At 28.5% G+C, this 22690-nt stretch overlaps 1 protein-coding gene across 2 annotated transcripts in view; it reads right to left on the bottom strand.

The window, feature by feature from the left end:
* Window positions 1-22690, bottom strand: part of LOC130663554 (unconventional myosin-XV) — a 62913-nt gene that overhangs the window by 9591 nt on the left and 30632 nt on the right. For both annotated transcript variants that reach the window (XM_057462833.1, XM_057462834.1), the window contains 3 exons: window positions 21720-22683; window positions 17974-18216; window positions 1292-1704 (listed from right to left, as the gene is read on the bottom strand). In XM_057462833.1, the coding sequence (XP_057318816.1) occupies window positions 1292-1704; window positions 17974-18216; window positions 21720-22683 (1620 nt within the window). The remainder of the gene's footprint in view (window positions 1-1291; window positions 1705-17973; window positions 18217-21719; window positions 22684-22690) is intronic.

Here is a 22690-nt window from a genome sequence, read left to right as displayed (position 1 = left end):
AATTAATTAATTACTTTATTTATTAACAAACTAAAAACATATATACATGTATATATATATATATATTAGTGATGTACGGCAGAGAAATTGTCTGACACTTCACATTAATCGACCAGTCATTTTTTGAATTTATGGCAATTCCCGCGCTAATTTAATTTTACCCAGGATATTATTTAGTGAAAACTTTACTGAAAAATTTTTAACGTCATTTCACATCTAAGTAAAAGTGTAGAGAAATTTTTTACGAATTTTTTTGAATGAACAAATCGGTCGTTATGTTGAGTGATTTGAGTTGCAGTTTACTTACAATTACAAGTAATTGTACATTTAATATTTTCAGGAAATTTTTTTATAAAAAATTGTCCAAAAAGTTGACCAAAGTTGACGTCAATTGACGAGCAAATTGTGTTAATTTCGCCTGATCTGACTGAACATAAATATTACAATCATTTCGCGTCACTAGTAGGGGACGGGGTGGGAGGAAAATGGGGTACCCCCAAAATTTTATAAAAATTTGTTTTAATAAAATAATTGAGCATTATTTTGAATTTTTTTTGTTTAAAAATCGAAAATATCGAAAAATGTTAATGACTTTTGTTTTATGAATCATATAAACTATTACAAATTTTTTTCTTCCTTTGCATCCAATAATTGTGTGGAATGTATTTTTTATTTATCTAAATTACTTATAAGAAAATTTAATTTAATCAAATTTATTTAATTTCCAGAAATCTTTTTTCCACCTTTTTTAGGGGGATACGCTACCGGACCTCTTTCTCACACTCAGAAAAATAAACGGGACTATCTTTGTTGAATTCGTAGAGTAAATGAGAATTTAAAACAATTTTTCTCGGAGACGAATTAGAGTTTTTGAAAATACATAATTCCTAGCCTTCTGTTAAGGTTTTAAAAAACGCTAAAGACTCTCTATTTTAGGTTTCCAGTGTTTCCCTGGTGGAAAGTTTTCGGACTTTTCTCTGAATAACACTGAAAAAGTCTTTAGAACTTTGAAACAGTCTTTAGAACTGAGTTTTTCAGAGAAAATTTCGAAAAATTTCTACCAGGGTTGTCCGTGAATTAAATTGAATTGAAATTCGGTTACCGTTACCCCTTAAGGAGTGCCCTATTTTGCCCGCAAAAAATGAAAATTTTTTGTATTCACATTGAATATCATTAAAAATAAAAAAATAAATATTTAAGGAAATTGAGTTCCGAAAACTGTATTTTCAAGTACCTCGTTTTGCCCCCCCCCCCCTTACAATATATATCTATATATTAATTAAAAACATACTTTTCAGTGCTCTGTCGGAAATTTAACATGGCATATTGAAGTAATGAATGCTTCCCATCATTAACAACTGGTCCGCACTCATAAAAACCTTCTTCAGGTGATTTATTATTTGTCTCTTCGGGTGGTTGCCGCCATTCTTGATTTTGACTGTTACTGTGATGTTGAGTATTGCGTTGATTTTTTTGATGATTATTCCCGCCATTTGTTTGAATTATCGGTGATGTATGACCACCCGTAACTCGATTAACTGGTGAGTGATTTGTTTCACGATTGACGTGATTTGATTGATTGTGAATTTGATTATTATGATTTACATGCGTATTTCCGTAATTTGATTGTGATTGGATTGATTTTGTAATCTGTGACACGTGATTCTCATGATGAGTTGATTTGTGTTGTGGTTTCTGTCCATTCTGAAGCATTAAAAAAAAAAAAAAACAATTTTTTTAATAAATGAAATTCACAGAAAAAAAAGTGCAATTAATTAAATAAAATGAAATAAATACATCTGATTAAAAGTTAGTGACCTAAATTAATTATATTATTAATTGTCTCTTAATTATATATTTAAAAAAATTTTTAAATTTCTTAAACTTTCGACTTTTTAATTTTTTTTTCATAATTTATTTATTTAAAAAATTTATGAGGAACTCTCTTACGTTGATGCTTATGTACCAGGTTCGATCTCTCGTCGCACACGAGAAAACAAGTTATCCACGCAATCAAATGTGTACGAGCATCAGAGCTCCCTTAGTCATTTAGAGCGGAATGCGATTCTCGAAGGCGCGCGAGCACGGAATTAATGCATCGATCGAAATTCTATTGAATTTTTAAATTACTCTCTTATATACATTTAGCTGAGAAAAAAATATATAAAAAAGTCAAGTCTATAAATATTTTATTAGCCAAAAAAAAAAAAAAAAAAAAACAGACAAATTAATCTTACAGTAAATAAAAATTAAAAAAATTTTTTTCCGTAATAAGACATTGACGGATGAAAGAGAGTGTAACTTGTAAAGTTCGATGTGCGCAAACATACAGTTATCCTACAGGATTACCATATATACGTTATATATTCTCATACTATTCGTTACAGTCAGTAAATTTTGCTTCAGTAAATAATTAACGCTCGGATTCGTATGAATTTTTTATGATTTATTTAATACCGGCCCGAATGACTACTCGACTGATACTAGTGTTATAAATATTACATATCTAACTTTTTTCAACCTTGTTATATACATGATATAATAATTTATCCATAAATATATACATATATATTTTAAATATTACTGTAAAACTCGTCTCAACCTGGTTACTCGATCGCTTGACCTTTTCGTCCAATTTTTGCAGCGTTTCTTGAATGGTCGTCAATGTTTTATCGTTACTCTTCTCTTCAGCCTGCTGCTGCTGTTGTTGCTGAGCTTCATTTTGCATTCTCAGTTCCTCAAATCTCTTGAGAATTTCCCTAACACTGAGTTTACTTCCGTCTTGCTTCTCCTCAGTGATTGTTTCCATTTTTGATTTTTTTTTCTCACCATTCACACGATTCCCATTTGTCTGATCTATCTTACACATATCCTGGATAAAACCTTCAAGCCTCAAATCCTCCATCGAGGATCGATTATTATTATTAACAATATTATTATTATTATTGTTATTGGCATGAAGAGATGAAGGAGAGACTGGTGATGTTGAACTCTGCACACTAATTTTCCGCGTGTCTTCACGAGTTTCATTTGAAGATGCTGAAGAATGTCGGCCATTTCTCAACTGACATCCGACCTCCATTCTCAATTCTTCAATAGTCGGTTGTCTATTAGTGCGATCATTTACATTACGCGTTAACTTTTGCTGATGTTGTTGCTGTTGGTCAGCACCAGCTCCTAAGACCTTTGATACATCAATCCGAGGAATGTTCTCGTACTCGTAGGGCATTGGAATCGAGGAAGTACTTCTGCGAGATTCCTCGACGCGTTCAAGATGATCGGAACTCTTATTCGTGACCGGTTGCACATCTTTGGTGGTCTTCCGCGTCACGTCCAGTCGCGACTCGCACCCGGAAGACTTTCGGTTCTGTTGCTGCTGGCTGCTATTGCACTTGTTCTTTTTATTGTTAACATCTCGTGAAAATAATTTTGCTATTCGGCCTCTTTGACCCACTTGACCCACAACTTTTTCACTGTCGTATTTAGATATTTGGCTCTCAAGAAAAGCACCAGAGTCGTCAGTGTGTCCGTACTCGTCGCTACTGGAGTCGGAATCTGATGACTTAACTAGTAAACTGTCTGGTGAATTCGTCTTGCGTTCCTCATCTGACAGACTGCGGTACTCATTTTTAATTATCATGCTCGGAAAATTTGGATTGACACGTGAGCTAAATAATTTTGACACATAATTGTCTGTATTTTTTTTGTAATCATCATTATTATTATTACTGTACATCATTTTTTTTTCAGCTCGTGATTTATCCCAACCGTAACCAGACGAATCTTTTTTGTACTCATCCATTTCAAATTTACGCAACAACTCAGATCTTTTTACTATTCGTCGGACGTTCATTGACGTTTGATGGGGATCAATTTTACGAAATTCAAATTCTGATTCAAAATTATCCGTAAATTGATTTAAAATTTCTGGACGATGTTTTTGTTTACGACGTAATGTCTGGGGTAATTCTGCCCAATTACTTGACATACGTCGCGAAAATACTCCTTCCACATCGGACACTTCACGCTCCATTTTTTTATTTTTTTTTTATATATTTACACTTTTATGTCGCGTTTATTATTCACTTCACCTTCAAGACATCGCCTATTCGTATTATTTAATTCTATAAATAAATATAATATATACAAAATAAATATTTATATATTGAATAATTATGATTTGATGTCAATGATCAATAACAATAATAATATATAATATAACATTCTCACGCAAGTTATTTTCTTTGGCAATAGAAAGTCATAAGATTGATATTTATTTAATGAAAATGACAGAGCGCGACGGTGTTTAGTTTTTTTTTTTCTAACAAATTGAGGATATGTAATCGTAAATCATGACCTTAATCGGTAATTCTACTCGTCAATAAAAAAAAAATTTCTACTTGTTATTGAGAAAATATTTAAATAACGAAATGTAATAAAATAAAAATAAAAAAAATAAAATAAAGGTAAATTTAGTATCTTCCGGCCACGCGCGAAACGACTGTCAGCTTCCTCTTCCTTGTACCTAGTATCTATAGTAGTAGTTTTCTTTAACAATTTAAGTTTAAATTGTAGCCGTGTACATACTGCACTTCATTCATCGTGAGAAAAAAGTATAGTAAGGAAACTGCGCGTCGTAGTAGACGTCGTGGGAGCGACTTTTGAGACTAGACACAATGACTGGTTGGTTGAATTTAATTATAATTATCTAGCGCTAATAAACTCTCTTAAAACTCGTCACCGGCAATGAGAAAGGCATAAACTTTCTTGTAAAATTCCGGTCTTTACTGCACGCCCCTATATATTATATATATTAAATATAAAGGTATACAATGAAACACGTGTACATCAATACAATTACCGTATATTTATTTATATGCACATATATATATGTGATATTATTTTTTATCAACAAAGAATAGTCGCTTACGCTTTTTGCGTGCCAGTTTTCACGTTGACGTTTCACTAAAATTATAATTATTACAATAATACGGTAATAATTATTTCCACGCGGATGAATGAATTTGCGTGCAGTGAAATTATTACATACAATGCGTTGACAAATCAACTATTCAATCGTATAATTTTCATATTACTTCGTAAATTATATGATTGTAATTTTTTTTTAATAATTTATCCAAAGATGCGTTAGAATGTTATAATATTTTATTCCGCAAGTTAGTAGACACTAAAAAATTTTTGGATTTTTTTTCAACGAAGAAAAAAAAATTTTAAAAACTAAAAATATGCACATGTAGAAAATTAAAAAATCTATGGGTGCAATTTAAAATTTTTTTTTTTTATTTATAATTTTTTGTTTTGAAACAAATCCAAAAATTATTAGTCATATTTTATGATCCTGGGGTTAACAGATAAGTAAAAATTTTCGAATTTTTTTTAACGAATTGATTACAAAAAAATAAAAAATAAAAATATGCACATGTAGAAAATTTAAAAAACTACAAGTGCAATTTTTTCAAATATTTTTTTTTCTTTTGTTCATCGTTTGAAAAATATTCTAAAATTATTAGACGTCAGTTAACTTCAGTATAATTCGTATTTTAATTATTAATTAATGAGATATTCACCGAATCACATGATTAATTATTTTAATTATTATAAGTAATAATTATTTGAATAAAATAACGGAACCACTGACACTTAAATTAAAAACAATTTTTTGAAATAATTAGTTAGTTAATTAATGAAGTAATTAAATAATGATTAGATAAATGAAAATAAAACTATTGGGTTTGATGAAAATGATAAATAAATTTAAAAGATACGTGTTGTCGGCACGGCGGTAGCCGATAAACTAGTGGGGATTCACGATTGTTGATCCCGCGGTACCCTGGTGAGCTCGAATCGTGCGGCTGTTCAGTAGTAGAGCCTTCGAATGACTGTTATCTGGGTCGTACCCCACCAGGTGGTTTCTTTGGTATGCCATATGTACGTAAAATCAAGTCACGGGAGAATGTGTATATATTATTATTATTGTTTTTGTTTTTGTTAAAAAATATTGTTTATGTAAATAGTAATTTTAAGATGAAAAATTTTAGTAGTAATTTATCATTTGAATATTGACCTTGACTAAGTGGTTTTTAAATAATGAATGACATTGAATTTATGTTTTATTTAAATAAATATGTTGTTTATATATTTATATAAATTGTAGGAATTGATTTTAATCAATTGAATTAATACGACGGCTGTTAATCAACAAGAGAAAGGAAAGAATTATTATTGTAGATGATCATGGGTTAAATTAACCCATTCTCCTACATATTAATCTTTATCTTTTGCTCTCTCTTTCGCTGATTGTTCTAATTGTTAATGTAATTTAGTCTTTTAATAAAAATTATTTATAATTATACTGTAAAAAAAATCGGAGTAAATCCCGGCGGTAAAGGTGTTAAAGTTTTCGGTGTTAAATTTAAACACTGAGAGCGGTGTTAAAATAACACCGCTGCTGGACTAAATATTTTTTACCGGTGGTAAAAAAATTTCCCAGTGTTAAATTATTTTACTTTGTGAATATTTTTACTTACTCGAACACTACAGTTAATTAGTGTTTTTATTAATTAATTAAATTATTGGTGATTGAAGTGGTCGGCATAAAATTGTGAAAATTTTAAATAAATTACGTTTAATTTAAATAAGTACATAGCAAAATTTAAATATCCTCCAGATAATATTTATCAAATTTTTATATTTTTTTATATGCAATACATTTTTTTTTCTAATTTCTATACGTGGAATTTTTTTTTACACCGAATTAACACAGGTATTTTAACACCGTCTACACCGGTGTTATTTCATTTTAACACTGTGTGATGTTAAATTGAGTTCATTTTTAACACCGTTTTTTTACAGTGCATACTCCGATCGGAGTTTATTTACTCTGTATGTACACCAATTTAACAACGCCGAATTTCACCACCTACACTGGTGTTATTCCATTTTAACACCACGCGGTGTTAAATTGAGTGCATTTTTAACACTGTTTTTTTTTACCGTGCATACTCTGATCAGTGCTAATTTACGGGGTATGTACACCAATTTAACACCACCTACACCAGTGTTATTTCATTTTAACATCGCGCAGTGTAAAATCGAGTTCATTTTTAACACCGATTTTTTTACATTGCATACTCCGATCGGAGTTAATTTACTCCGTATGTACACCGATTTAACACCACCAAATTACACCGCCTACACTAGTGTTATTTCATTTTAACACCACGTGGTATTAAATTGAGCCCATTTTTAACACCGCTCTTTTTACAGTATATATTCTTTTACTTATTTTATATATAATAAATATATGTATATATATATAATACCGTATAAGTCATGAGAATTTTTTAATAACTCATCAGTTCATCATCAAGACATTGAAAAATAAAAAAATTCTCGTAGATATTGTGAAAGTTTGCAAATCGTTTTAGTTGATTGAGAACGTGGATTTAAAAAATAAAATTTAAAATTCTATATCATAATAATAAATTTAATAAATAAACGGTTGTGTATTAAATTTCTCATCAATAAAGATAATGTGCGTGATAGAGCTCATTATCATTGAAATCATCACTATCATCACTACTTTGCCGTCATACTTGTAACGAAATAGAAATCAGAACCGGAAGCAAAAACATTTGATTTAAAAGTGTAAGAACAAAAGAAATATTATGTTTCTTTTTTTTTCTTTCATATAATTTGCGATGTTTATAGAAAATTAGAACAGTATTTATAATAATAGTCATTGAAATAAAATTTTTTTAAATATATATGTGCTATAAAAAGTTTTAATGTATATATTTAACTTGAAACTTGGATACTTAACAGTTATTATTATTTATAATTATAGATGCTTAAGCAAAATATATATGTTAATATCTATTTATTTTTTTCATATATTCTAATATTAAAACATTAATTTTAAATGGGTATTTTTTTAAATTAGTTAAGAAAATTTAATGATGTGCGTCATAATAGATACGAGGAATTTTGATGTTGAAATAAAATGATAATATTACGAAATAAATAATTAGTTTATAAAATATATACTTAGATGAAGAGGGACAGAGGAGGTAATTGGACCCGACAAAATTTTTTATAAATTTAAATTACAAGAGAACTTGGGCCTCCAGAATTTTGTTACAAAGTTTTATGTAGATGTCATGGGACAATTTAGGACACACAAAATTACTCAGGAAAATTTTTTAAATCTAAGTCAGCACGAAAAATTTTTATTATAATAATCAAGTCAAAGAATATACAATTCATGATTTTAAAAAAAATGATATTGATAATATTGAGCCAAATTATAGATAAAATTTATTTTTAAAAATTGTTTAAAACAAAATTTTGTGAGCATTATTTTTATCTAGAGGAAAAAACTTTAGTTTAATATTAAGCAAAAATTTATGATACTGAAGTCAGTAAACAATTGACACTTTTCCAATTTTTTTTCAACAATTTAATTAAAAAAAAAAATATGCACGTGTAGAAATGTAAGAAACTAAAAATGCAATTTTTTGAAATATTTTTTTTGTGATTTATCGTTTTGAAAAAAAATTAAAAATGATTAGAGATCAGCTCAACACCATACACAGAAAAAAACGGTTTTTTGGCACGAAAAATTTTTACTCGCCCTAAGATAGTTTGTATTTGTCCCAAGAAACTTTTTGCATTATGAATTGAAAACAAAAATTACTAGGACAAGAAAAAATTTTTTAGAGTGAGAAAAATTCATGATCCTGAAGTTAGCAAACAATTAATAATTTTTGGATTTTTCTTTCAACAATTTAATTAAAAAAGAAAAAAAAACTAAAAATATGCACATGTAGAAAATTTAAAAAACTATAGGTGCAATTTTCAAATATATATTTTTTATAAAAAGATCCAAAAATTATTAGATGCCGTCTAATTTCAGTATCATAAAATTTTTTATGTGGAAATTTAATTTTCAATAGGGTTCATTTTACCCTACGTTTTTTATGGCCCAGCCATATCGATACCGAATATTTATTTGTGAATAAAAAAAAATTCAAACTAATAAAAGAAATCCACTATCCAAACTTCTTCTCAACGACCCGTTTTGCCCCCTCCCCTTCCCTTATATAATCCTACAAATAATAAAATTTATCTACTTATTATTTTCTTAAACATTAAGAAAAATTACATCACTTAAATAACTTGTATACTTTAATTACGATAAAATATTTAAAATATAATTGCTTATAAAATACTATTAAGATATTTCATTCATAAATATTTTTACGTTTAAATAATTATTCATTAGTTAGTAATATAAATATTAATATCCTTCCTCGTATATATAAAACCCACATAATTATTACTGTATAAATAATATTAAAAGTAAATATAAGAAGATATAATTTTATCATATATATAAGAAAATATGAAAATCTGAGATATTTAGTTGTTATTAATTACGCGATAACTTAAGATTAACGTAGCAAATAGTGTATGTTAATAGCCGTACAGTTGCTAATAGAAAGTCGTACAACAATCTTATGATTACTTATTATTACTTTTTTTTTTTACAACTATTTTTTTTATTTACTTCCGGTGTAAGGAGTAAAGTCTGATATTTCTACAAGATATATTCTGTCGATGGACAGTTTAGTTATAACACTGCCAAAGTCTTTGCTATTATTATTATCATTTTTTTTTTGTTTCTTCTTTCGCGCGTTCTCGTAATAACACATTATCCTGCGGCATTCTTGCGCAGTAATTTCTAAATCGCTAAGGCAATGATTTCATTGGCTGTCTTGTGCTGTTGCGTTCAGATAGCCGCTGACGAGATCGACAATGCAAGAGATACTTTAACTTTAATATATAAGAGAGACGGAAATAAGAAAAAAAAGGTGAGAGGTCATTTGTATGCTTAAAATATGTGGGAACAAAACTTTTTAAAATTTTAATGTCATTAAGAAAAATTAAGTCCTTGATCTTAAATGTTAAGACAAATATCACTAAAAAATTAACACATATGTTTGTTAGTTAAATAAAATTTATTTTTTTTATCACCTGAGGACGTTCTTGCGCGACTCGAGTCAAATGAGGGCTAAGTGTTTCAAATTTAATTCCGAGGCTTAAATTTTTGAAAATATCTCAATAATTTTTAAATAATTTATCAATTTTTTTGAACTATCGAAAATATTTATGAGAGTAAAGTTGGCGGACATCAGACAATTTTTAAATTTTTAAAATAATGAAATAAAATTTTTAAATAAAAAAATTCAAAAATGGGCTTGTAGAAAATTCTAAAATCAGTACATGCATTTTTTTTATCATATCAATTTAATTGTATAATTTTTTTATATGTAATTCGAAAATTGTCTTATGTCTGCTACATTTTACACTCATAAAATATTTATGTGACAGTTACTTAAAAAAATGTGAATTTCTTAATTAGCAAATACTTTGATAGATTGTTTTGTCATACTAATACCGGCAATATCACGATTTTAAAATCACGACATATACATATATATGTCAATAAAAGATTCAAACACATCATAATAATAACAATAACAGTAATTGTTTAATTACTTGTGATTGAAAAAATAACTTAAATATTTTGACAGTTTCATAATGACCTCTAATAATTTTACGATCTCCTTTGTCTATTTTTACAAACGTTTTTTTTTTATCGTGCGCTGTTGCCGGTTTTTCAAATGGTCACCAACATGACGTCATAATTTAAATTTCACTAATTGTAATTATTAATAAATAATTAAAAGCATCGATAACACTATTTTTTTACAACAATTATATCATTAGCATAAATTAAAGATACACCGTTGAAAATTTTGTGTTCTTGTGTATAAAAATTCAATGGTTAAATATTTAGTGTCAATTATTTGACACCATGAAGTGTGAAGTTGACTAAAGTTGAACGTGTTATCTGATCTCAACAAGTTTTAAACCTGTATTATTGTTTAAAACAAGTATAATGTGTTAAATTAACACAACAAATTGAGTGGACCGTTTGGGGCATGTGATTTGTGTCAAATTCAATACAAATTTTTTAACTGTGTATTTTGAAATATTATTTATCCCTGTGTCTATTCCAATAATATTTTTTTTATAAAGTTGAAAAATAAAAAGTTATAGTTTCCTATAAGACTCTGAGTTAAAACTTTAATTTTCTATCCTTAATAACTTTTTTAAATTATCGATACCATCCCATGTAACAAAAATTGTTGAAAAAAGCTTAAAAAAGTGTTGACTACTCTAAACTTCAAAACTTGACACAATGACCAACTTTTTTTAAACAATTTTCAAACTTCCAAAAATGCACAGAAAAAAACAATTGACTTGATAATACAAATTAAAATTTTTCAGTTCAAAATACGTTCAGAAAAAATGGATTTCTAACTATTTTTGGTTTAGAAGAGTCAACACTTTTTAACCCTTTTTTTAACAATTTTTTTTACACGGGATACTCTGAAATTGTCAAGAACGATAATTATTCATTCTTGCCAAAAATATAAAATTTGAATTTTTATTTAACAGTAATCTTTACAGGCAGAGAAATTTTTAGTAAAAATTACCCGAAAAATATACTACTAGGGACATGTGGAAAATATATAAATTTTTCCCACGCACATTGTAAAATATACTACTCGATAGCATGTAAAATAAGTGCAATTTCTATTAACAGCATAGTAAAAATTTAGTTACTGGCTAGATGTCTTTACAGTACCAAATTTTGTGGATAATTTTTACTAAAAAATAATCTGCGTGTACGCAAGAACGTTTGTAAGAAGTTACATTTCATTGTTTTCTGGCATACGGTAATATTTGGAAGACCCTTATTTAAAGTTTGTTATGCGACAACTACTCATTTCCGGTTTTACGGCAGGTGCGTGCTTACCATGTGTAAAAATGAATTCCGTTAAATTTTTTTTTTACAAAATACACGTAACTATTTGTTTTACTGAGAAGAAAAAAAAATGCTGCTAATAATTGATAGATAACTTTTTTTTTGTTGAAATTTAAATCATTAAAATATTTTTAGGAGTTTGAAAGTAAAAATAGTTAGAAGTGTAATAAAATTTAATGAAAAAGGTATGTTACATGTTAAATGATGTTGACTTAAATAAAATAAAAGTCTATAAAAGGTTTGTAAGTGAATCGTGCACATACCAGTAAGACCGGTCGATCTGCCTTGATCGATCTTAGAAAACTCTCGCTGAGCATGCATTGAATACTTGAAGGCCTTGCTTCAAGTATTGCCTTTTTTATTTCTTCCTATATGTGTAATATGTGTACAATTGCCTTTTTATTTAAGGTATATAAATCTTGGCACGTGATAGTAAAGTCAATACTCGACTACTCAATAGATTTTGAATAGAGAGATAAAAAATAATAAAAAAAATTTATCTTTTATGCATTGAATTTAAATCGTAAGCACATGGTGAATTTATAAGGAAGAAAAAAATAGGAAAGTGTCTCTGTTTTCACGAGATATATAATGCTATATTGTGAGGTGTGTAATAAATAACAGGTGCTGAATTTGTTAATAGTTTAAGTTGTAAATATGACATTTTTAAAATTTTATTAAACTCAATGGTCATATTTGGCAGATCACAAGAAGTTCCAAAAAATAAATTTATTTTAGTACACTGTAAAAAATTTGGGTGTAAAAATGGCTTTGAGAATTTTACACGGTCGTGTAGTTGGAAATAACGGTGTAAAAAATTCTGGTGTAAATTATCTATCCGTGTAATTTTAACATGGTGTAATCTACTTTCTTTAAACCATTCCCTGTTACTCGTTATAATTTTGATTAATGAGCAACAAATGATCATTAGAAATTTTTAACTACTTAATCAATAAGTACATTAATTTTATTTAGATATTAAACAGTATTTTGAAGGCTTGACGGTGTACAAATTTTGAATTTACACCGCCAAAATTTGACACGATATTTGGCGTAATTTTTACATCAAAATTTTTACACCGAGTCATTTACACTACACTGAGTCCTAAAATTTTTTAGTGTACGCAGAAAATAAGGACTTTTTGGCGCAAAAAATTTTTTTCTGTCATTTGAATTAAATGCAAAGATTTTTTTGAGGCGAGAAAAATTTTTTTCTAATAGTACTAAAAAAATTTTTGTTTTCCATTCATAATGCAAAATATTTCTTGCGGCAAAAAATCAATTTTTTATGTGTAAAAAAAGCGAAAAATTTTTTCCATTGGAAATTTGAAAGTTATCAAAAAAAGTGTGATTGGTTTTTTGGAAATATCTACGTAAATATTGAGTTATCTGAAAAATAGAAAGAAACTTCTTTTGTAGAGTTTTAAATTCTCCAGAAAAAAGGTATCTTATAGATTTTTTAAAAACTTGATATTTATTGAAATATTTAGAATTTAAAACTTGAAAAATGAGTTACAGAAATTTGGAAATTGAAGGATTGACATAACTCTACACTGTTTAAATTTAAAGATAATTTTTTGAAGTCATTAATAAATTAAAATCAGTTAGAAATATAAAATATGAATTTACTTTATACCTGATTATTGCATCACTTCAAATCCAAGATTAATGAATAAAAAAAGAATTTTAATTACTGTATTTTATTTTTTTACATTTCAATGATTTTTTTCCATCAGTCAAATAATTTTCAATAATTAAAATTTTATGTGATATTCATTTGAAAAACTATTAATTGTCAAATTAAATACTTGAATAATTAAATACTTGATTAATTTTCTAGGACATAAATTTTTAATTAGTATTTAAATCAAAGGTTACGCTTAACTTTTTCTATGTGAAAAATTTATACCCATGTAAAATAAATAAATTTCATTAAATTCCAATGACTTTTTTTTTGTAAATAAAAAAAAATTAAAACAGTATTAGATAAAAAAAAAAATAATAAAATTTGGGCCAGGTGATGCGGAGAGACCAAGAAAAGAATAATTACCAATTCAAATGTGGTATATCCGGTCTGTAAATTCTCAATTTATTTATTTTTCACGCATTACCGTATAAACAAGATGTACTAGCTCAAGTATACACGAGTTACCTGAACCTAAATACCATAGGTGATAAAAATAAAATTTATTATTGATAAATTTAAACAAATGCATGACAAGGAAGCGAAAAATAAAATAAAAATTTAAAGTCTTGAGTTTTTTCACTTAAACGATTTGAATTATCATATTTTATTGAATGTTAGTAAAATTGACGCGGCATCTTGTCATTTGTCTGTATAGTAATTTAAAAATTTTCTCATCTTTTAACGGGAGAAACCGGAAAGTTTGGCTCTCTACAACTCTAACCGCTACACAGATTTATTAATGATAAATCGGAGTGTGTTAAGTGCATATTCAAAATGAGAAGAGAACCAGAGACATAAATAGACAACTAATAACAACAATTTCTCAAAGTTTAAACTATTATAATATAAAAGAAAGTCATTTTAAATTAAAGACGTTAAACTGTTGGATTATCATTAAAAAAAGAAATAATGCATAATAATACGATGATGATGATAATAATGATAAAAGCCACAAGTTATTATTCTCTAAGACACGACACAGGTGCAGGAGTTAGCAATTAAAATGTCTATTTCTCATCAACGCCCTTTAATGAACTTAATTATGCCTCATCAACTTTGTTGTGTTGTGTTGTGTTGTGCGTTGTCTCGTGCGCTTATAGAGAATTTTGTGCACGAGACCGGAAATTATTTATATGAAATCGTATAGCCACGTAGAAAATATCCCAAGCACGTAGATAGAAAAAAATAACACTATTATCATTATATATATCTATTTATAAATTAAATTTTTTTTTCTATTTCATTTTCTAATTTGTCATGATCGAGTACGATATCCCGAGATATCGAGGATCCAGGTAATGATGTAAAGTTGTGATATACATTAATGATCTATAATTGGGACATATATAATACAAGAAGCCAAGGTAACTCCGGGTGTAAATTGGCTTTCCAATGAGTGGTTATATATGTTGATCGGTTATTTTCCTTTTCCCACTACTTATATTGATGGACTTCATCTTTGCGTTACTTCCACTCGCTTTACTTCCTTCTTACATATATATATCATATATATGTTTATTATATATTATAAAAGTCCTTGTACATTTAGCGCACTTGAACGGACACGAGTCCAAGTCCCAGATAAGAAACTTAGCTATCGTTTTATTATAGCCTCTTCTAATCACTGTGTTCATTTGTCCAATATTTTATATATATGTTACATACATACATATATATATATATATATACACAAGTATAGACGTAACTTTTCGATTTCTCCTCACACATCATCGACGACATATTACAACCACAGGTTATTTATTTATACATACATACATACATGCATACATACATATATATATATATATATACATACCGTTTATGAGGTAGATAATAAAGCGTGTGAGATGTGAATTAGCATGATTTTCGGGCGTTTCGAATAACGAGGTCGGGAGGTCGGAAAGATTTCGATGGGAATGTAACGGTTAAATAAATCGACGGGGCAATATGTACACTTGTATATATATTTATATATATATATATACACTTGTATGTCTGTTACTTTGACTTCAACCTGACTATCGGTCACGGACTGTTGACGAGATAGACTATCGTGTCCGTAAAACCCCGCCCGACTTGCTTTTATTTTTTTTTCTTTTTCCATTTATTTTTATGTATGTACTTACATGTATGTTATATTAAACATATTTTTTCAATTGAATGAATTTTAATTGAGGGGGTTAAGACGTCGGTGGCACTCGTCAGGGTTGATTACGGTGATTCTTTAAGTACGCACGAGCGATCTGACCGTTAGTATCAACGGAATTGCACATTAAATGCGAATAAACTTTCACGGATGAACAATTGCCAACGCCCTTATCTTGTAGAAGGTTTCGTCATTGACAATCGACAGTATGTATGAATTACTAGCATTAGATAACAATTAAAAAATTTTAATTATACACGGAGAAAGATGGAGACAAAAAATGTACGAACTTTTATTATGCTGTCGACCGAATTTGAAACAGGAAGTTGTCGTCAGAAAAGTATTATGCTGCACTATAATTATTGTTGTGATTCTCTAGAAAATTTTTATTTTCTACTATAAGTCGTAATTTAGACAAATGATATTTACTGCATTTTATCAATAAGTTTTAAGTGTATAATTTTTTTGTAGTGCTCATGTCAAAAAAATTTGTTCCAAAAACGTTCAAGACAAAGAATTTCCAAAATTGAGACAATTCTGAACTTTAGTTGAATATTTTTGGAACTTTAAAAAAATTAGAAAGTGAAGAATTTTCAACTGGTGAAGGTTTTCCTGCGGGATTATTTTTCTTTTATTTTTTGAGCAAAAATAATTTGATTTGAAAATTTTTTGGGTTTGAAGAATATTGAAAAAAAAGGAATTATGAAGATTTACGACTCTTATTAAAATTATTCAGGTATGAGGCAAAAAAAATAAAAATGATTTGAAAATATTTATGAACATTTTTTGAATTTTATTAGAACTTGGGAAGGTCAGTTTTTTTAACTTTTCGTACTTGTTAAAAAATAGTTCAAGAAATGAGTAATTGGAACTAATTCTGAACTCAAAAAATTGTCAATTCAAATCATTTTTGCTTACAAAATAAAAAAAAAAATAGAAACTCGCAAGAAAAGTCCACAGTAGTTGGAAATTTTTCACACTTGTAATTATTTTGAAGTTACAAAAATGTTCAACTCAAAGTTCAGAATTGTCTCAATTTTGGAAGTTCATTCTAAGGAACGTTTTTGAAACGAATTTTTTTTACACGACTCAATTTCCTGTTTCAAGTTTTTTCGATAGTATAATAAAAATTCGTCAATTTCTTTAGCCCATTTTCTCCGTGTGCTGTCAAGGAACAAAATATTTTTAACAATAGGGTAGAAGTACCATTTGTGGCTACTGCTCCATTTTTTGAAATTTGATACTTTATTTCAAATAATGAAAAAGTACAAAATAAAATTTCCATGTTAATAGTGGGATAAAGGTATCTAAAGAAATTTTGAAAATTAATTATGTCATTGCGTATTTTAAAAATTATTTTATTTAAATTTTTCAAGTGTCCAAAACTGGTACTTCTCCTAGAGTTTTCTTTATTAAATAATTTTTTGCTGATGATCAATAAAATATTTTTTTTAAATTCTTATTTGTTGTGAATTTTCATTATTCAAAAAATTTTTTTCAATTTAAAATCATTATTTCTTCATTTATTTGAATTCGTAATAATAATTACCAACTTTCTTTTAAAAAAAATCTATATTTTATGTAAAATATAAATTTACTTAACAATTTATTCAAAACTAATTATTTATTCAAAGGAATATTTACTTTATATTTTTTTTGCTCAGTGTAATTGTACTGTAAATATTTCTGACTTGTATTTTTCTTTTATTTTAAATAGCATTCTAATGAATCGTAATTAAATTTAATAATAATTACGATACAGTAATACATATATAGTATGGGAATGTCTTCAGTCGATCGTAAGAAGGCATCTTGAGGTCGGGCGCACCTAAATAGCGACCGAAGGCACGCAGTGTTAATTTTCCCCAGAAGTTATAGGTTTATACTAGCACTTTACACGACACAAATATCTACGCTCTAAGTGACATGCGTCTCTCATATATGTATAAATGTCTCGCGCAATAATTCATTATTGTGTAATCGTTTATTAGTATAATTTAAAAATGTTTTACTGCCGAGTAAAACTGTTGACGTTTTTTTATATTTTAGCAACCGATAAATATTACACAAATACCGCGAGATCATAAACAATTGAGTAACGTACTTAAATTATTTTCTTGTATATACGTTTCAACAGCTATGTACTAAGAGAAAATACTATTTTCTTTTTTTTTCAAATTTAATTATAGATTTATATAATTGTTGATGAAATTGATAGCTTACCACACGAATAAAATTGCTGATCATTTCTGCGAGCTGTGGAGCACGAGTTGTATGAAGAGGAAGTCGGACTCCTGATGAGATCGTTAAAGTACAAACTCCAGATCTGGCAGAACCAACAGAGACAATGTCTTCAAGGGGTAGAGTTTCAAGAATAACCAATTCACCGTTTGATGTTCGTTTAATTAATCTGAGACCGTGATGAGATACTGCCACATGCTGAGCTTCCGGATGCTGTGGCCCGATCTAGAAAATATTAAAATTTATCATGATAATTAATAAAAAATTCATTTAAATTTATTTTTGCGCACCTCAAATGTTAATGAGTGGTCAAAATTTTCGGCTACTTCACTCATGCTTAATCATTTTTACAGTTTTGTATACAGAAGAAACAGATTTCTTGGCGCAAGTAATATTTTGCATTATGAATTGAAGACAAAATTTTTCTTAGGACTAGAAAAAATTTCTTGGCGCAAGAATTTTTTTCTCGCTTCAAGAAAATGTTTGATTTCAATTTATAATGCAAAAAATTTATTGGGATAAGTAGGAATTTTCTTGAGGCGAGTAAAAATTTTTTGCGCCTAGAAATCTTTTTTTTCTGTATAGTACATTCCCGTGTAAAAAAAAATTCGTTTTAAAAAAATTGCAAAAAAAATTCGACATGTGGAACTTCTTCTAAACTTGAGACAGATTAGAACTTTGAGTGGAACTTTTTTTGAACATTTGTAATTTTGATAGTAAAAAAAAAGTATCTAGGACTTTATGTAAGCGAATCTTGAGTAAAAAAAGAACCTTTTTAAAACGTATTAATACTTCGTTGTACCCTCGCTCCGAAAAAGTGTCCATCAGAAACCAATAGTCCCATAAGATTCAAAAAGCGTTAATAAAAAGTTCCAAATCAGACGTTTTTGAACTTTTTCGGAATCAGGGTAAAAATACGTTTTAAAGACTTATTTTTTTCGCAATTCAAAATAAAAAAAAAATTGTTTACAATATTTATTTATTTATTTTTTTTTGTTTTCTAGTTAAAACAATTATTTTTTACTCAAAATTTGTTTATATACAGTTCTAGATAAACTTATTTTTTACTATAAAAATTTCAAAAGTTTCACTCGAAGTTCTAATTTCTCTCAAGTTTAAAAGTTCCACATGATGAACTTTTTTGAAATCTTTTTGGAACGAATACTTTTTACACAAACAATTAAATCGGCTAAAATTTATGTCATCATAGAAAGGTATACTCATTAATTTTGATACAATTTCAAGTTGATTTATTAATATACTGCTTAAAAAAAAATTGATTTCATTTAAAAAACGATGAATGTCAATTAGTTTGTATGAACATTCGCGGACTCGATAAATCTAAAAAAAAAAACGACTAATTGATCTATTAATTTTTTTATAAGCTATCGATTTTTGTGGAATAAAATCCTAGTGAAAATTATCATTCGAATCCTTTTTGTTTAATTGTAATTAATAAAAAAACAAATTTAAATACGATAGCATCGAAAATTCATCGGCCATTTTTTTTTTTATTTCGCTTTCTAATGGATACTGGCAGCACTATCATCTGCTTGACAGCAATATCAGAGAGAGCAAAATAGAGCTTCGCTTTCGAGGTGTGCAATTAAGTGTGACAATAAATATGACAAATATATAAAAGCAAGACTTTGCATTTAAGTAAACGACTCAATTAGCGAACAGGATTCAGATAATATTTATGTTAATTGAAAGATGTCTTTTGATATATAATTTTTAAATTAAATGTTGATAACTGTGAAATTTGAATAAAATGTAGCTTTCGGTTGACTATCGTTTAATCTTTGAGTTAAATGCGCTACTTGGGTAGTAAGAATTTTTCTAATTTGCATATCAAAGTTAATCATTAATTTTCATCGAACAGCAAATTTTTTGTATTTTTGTAAATAAATTGCTGGCGATTAAAAAAAAAACTTTTAAAAGTTCTTGAGATTAATTTTAAAAAATTTTTTTCTTCAAGTATTTTATTTGTTTATTGAAAAAAAAATTGAATGTCTGCTATTTTTAGTATAAAAAGTAGTTAATGAACAAATTAAAAATTCTCACGATCTTAATTTAATCCTACGTCTGTCGCGCCGCAATGTATTTAATATTGCAGTGTTGCCAAGTATCATAATTATGATTTTTCAAAATTAAAACCACACAAGTTTATACGACTAGACAATTGCCACTTTTTTTAGGATTCGTTTTATTAAAATTAAAATTTTGTATTAAATAAAAATATTAAAGAAAGAAATGAATTAAATGAGCTGGAAATGAGTCGCTAATGGTAACTGGCTACATTGCGCTGAATATTCGAATAACACGTCCGAGTTTACTCGCGTCAGCGGCCAATCGCCGCGTTTCTCAGTTTTTCCAACAAAAAAAATTATTTATTAAATATTTTAAGTATCGGAAAAATAATTATCATTAATTTATTCGATACTAAAAAGTATAGTAGAAGAATTCATAAAATTTCAGAAGACTAGGAAATTTATTTTCTTTTTAAACAATCTTGTAATAAAAATTGCGGCACTGCGCTCATAGCGTGACGCACGAAGGGTTAAAAATTTCAATTATAGAACAATTGATGTATAAAAAAAACTGGAGTTGATGAGAATCTCCCGAGTCAAAATTTAAATCGTAGATTGAATGTACTAGACGTTGAAAACGTAAATTCAACTTTTGAAGACGTAAATAGCCGTAAAAACGTATTTTAGACGTAGTTGACGTACGAAAACGTAAATAAGATATACGTAATCGTAGATACAACCTTTCAAAACTTGCAATTAAAAAAATTAAACTATATCGGAAACATTTTATTGTCAAAAAAACATGTTAGCAGTCAGAAGTCGAGAAATAGAAATTTTTTATTTCGGGTCTTATGGACTACCTAGTAGCTAGAAGACCAAAAATAAAAATTCTCAACAGCTGTGGTATATTTTGGGCCTTGTGAGACAGTACTCTACCGATGGCTAATTTCTTATGCTCCATTGGGTCTTACAGACTACTTAGAAGCTGGGAAACAAGAAATAAAAATTTTAGCAGCTTTTGAAAATTATTTTGGAGCTTTGCAAGAGAGAGCTCTAGACTCTCTAAACTAACTCACGAGCCATCAGTAAATTTATCTCCTGCAAGGTCCAAAATAATTTTCAAAAGCTGCTAACAATTTTTATTTCTCGTCTTTTGGCTGCTAGGCATGTTTTTTTGACAATGAAATGTTTTCCATAAAGTTTAATTTTTTATTAAAAGTTTCGAAAGGCTGTATCTACGATTACGCCTTATTAAGTCTTATTTACGTTTTCGTACGTCAACTACGTCTAAAATACGTTTTTACAGCTATTTACGTTTTCAACGTCTAGTACGTGCAATCTACGATTTAAATTTTGACTCGGGCTTAATTGAAATTTAAATAATTTACGAATTACAACTCGTAGGAACCTAAAAATAGGCTCCTTTTATTAATTATTTTTTGTTTCTTTAAATTTTGTTAAGGTTTCATTTATCTATGTGCTGTAGTTTGTTAAATATTTGCGTAAAACCGGAATTTTGACCAATTTGTTATAAAAAAAACCTTCGGATGTACTTTTAGGACATTCGGAATCATTCTGTGAGAAAATTAGTCGGCCAGGAATTTTTACCAACAAAAACCTTTAGCTCGACTGGACTATTATTAAATTAGCGTTTGAGGTGTGCATTTTTTTTGTTTTTGTTAAAAATAAAAAACTTACAGATACAGGAAATATCCGGGCAAAGTACAGAGGCCATTGTTTTGCCATATCGACGACATTTTTCTTCATCGTAATTTTATGTTGAGTACTTTGAAGATTATCTAGAGTAATTCCGTAGTTGTCAAGTAATTTAATCATATTGTGTCGTTCTTCTTTAGTGATTCTGATGCTGGAAGTTGCCAGGACATCGTAAGCGACTTGACAAAACACCAGATGAAGTGCCAACGGACTCGAAAGTGTTTCATTGGGTGCAAAGACTTCTTTTTTAACTCTCAGAGTCCATGACACCCGATTATAAGTAAAGTGCGTATTTGAAGTCGGCGGGTGTAGTTTAGTATCAACAATTTCTTGTGCTTTTTCAATTTCCGGTTTTTCCGGTGGCGGCAAAACAGGTTTGAGAAATTCCGGCCACTCTTCAATTTCAATTCTCTCCAATTTGTCAGTTTGATGAGTCGAAGCTATACTAGAACGTCTTTCCATATCATGGTCTAATTTTTTAAAGCTTTGTCTCGCAACAACAAATGATTCTCTCGTATTAGGAACGACTCCAAATTCTCGTGTCGACGGTATTCCAAAACTATCACGTGATTTCGGTGACAAATCTCTCATCATACCAAAAGAATCTCTTTTAGAATTGTCATATAAATCACGTGCGTATTTAGGATCAAAAATATCGGAATTAATATCGCGACGAGAATCAAAATCAATACTTCGATCTCCTCGGGTCGTACTTGCGACATCAGTACTGTCTTTGCCGTAATAATCTTTTGAGTTTTGCTCTCTGTGATCTTGACCTTCACGTAAATGTTTTTGAGAAGCAAAAATATCTCTACTTTGGCTAAACATGTTCTGGTTCTTAGAGAAATGATCGTGAGTATCGGAGTCAGGTGAATTGCGGAAGTTATCTCGATTTTTAGGTTCTACAGGCGCCGGTGGAGAACGTGGTTGCGGTACACCGGATTGACTATAAA

The sequence above is a fragment of the Microplitis mediator genome, chromosome 2 (assembly GCF_029852145.1).
Source record: "Microplitis mediator isolate UGA2020A chromosome 2, iyMicMedi2.1, whole genome shotgun sequence".
NCBI classification, from domain to species: Eukaryota; Metazoa; Arthropoda; class Insecta; order Hymenoptera; family Braconidae; genus Microplitis; species Microplitis mediator.
The sequence above is the reverse complement of the archived record's forward strand: the minus strand, read 5'-3'. Positions and strand labels throughout refer to the sequence as shown.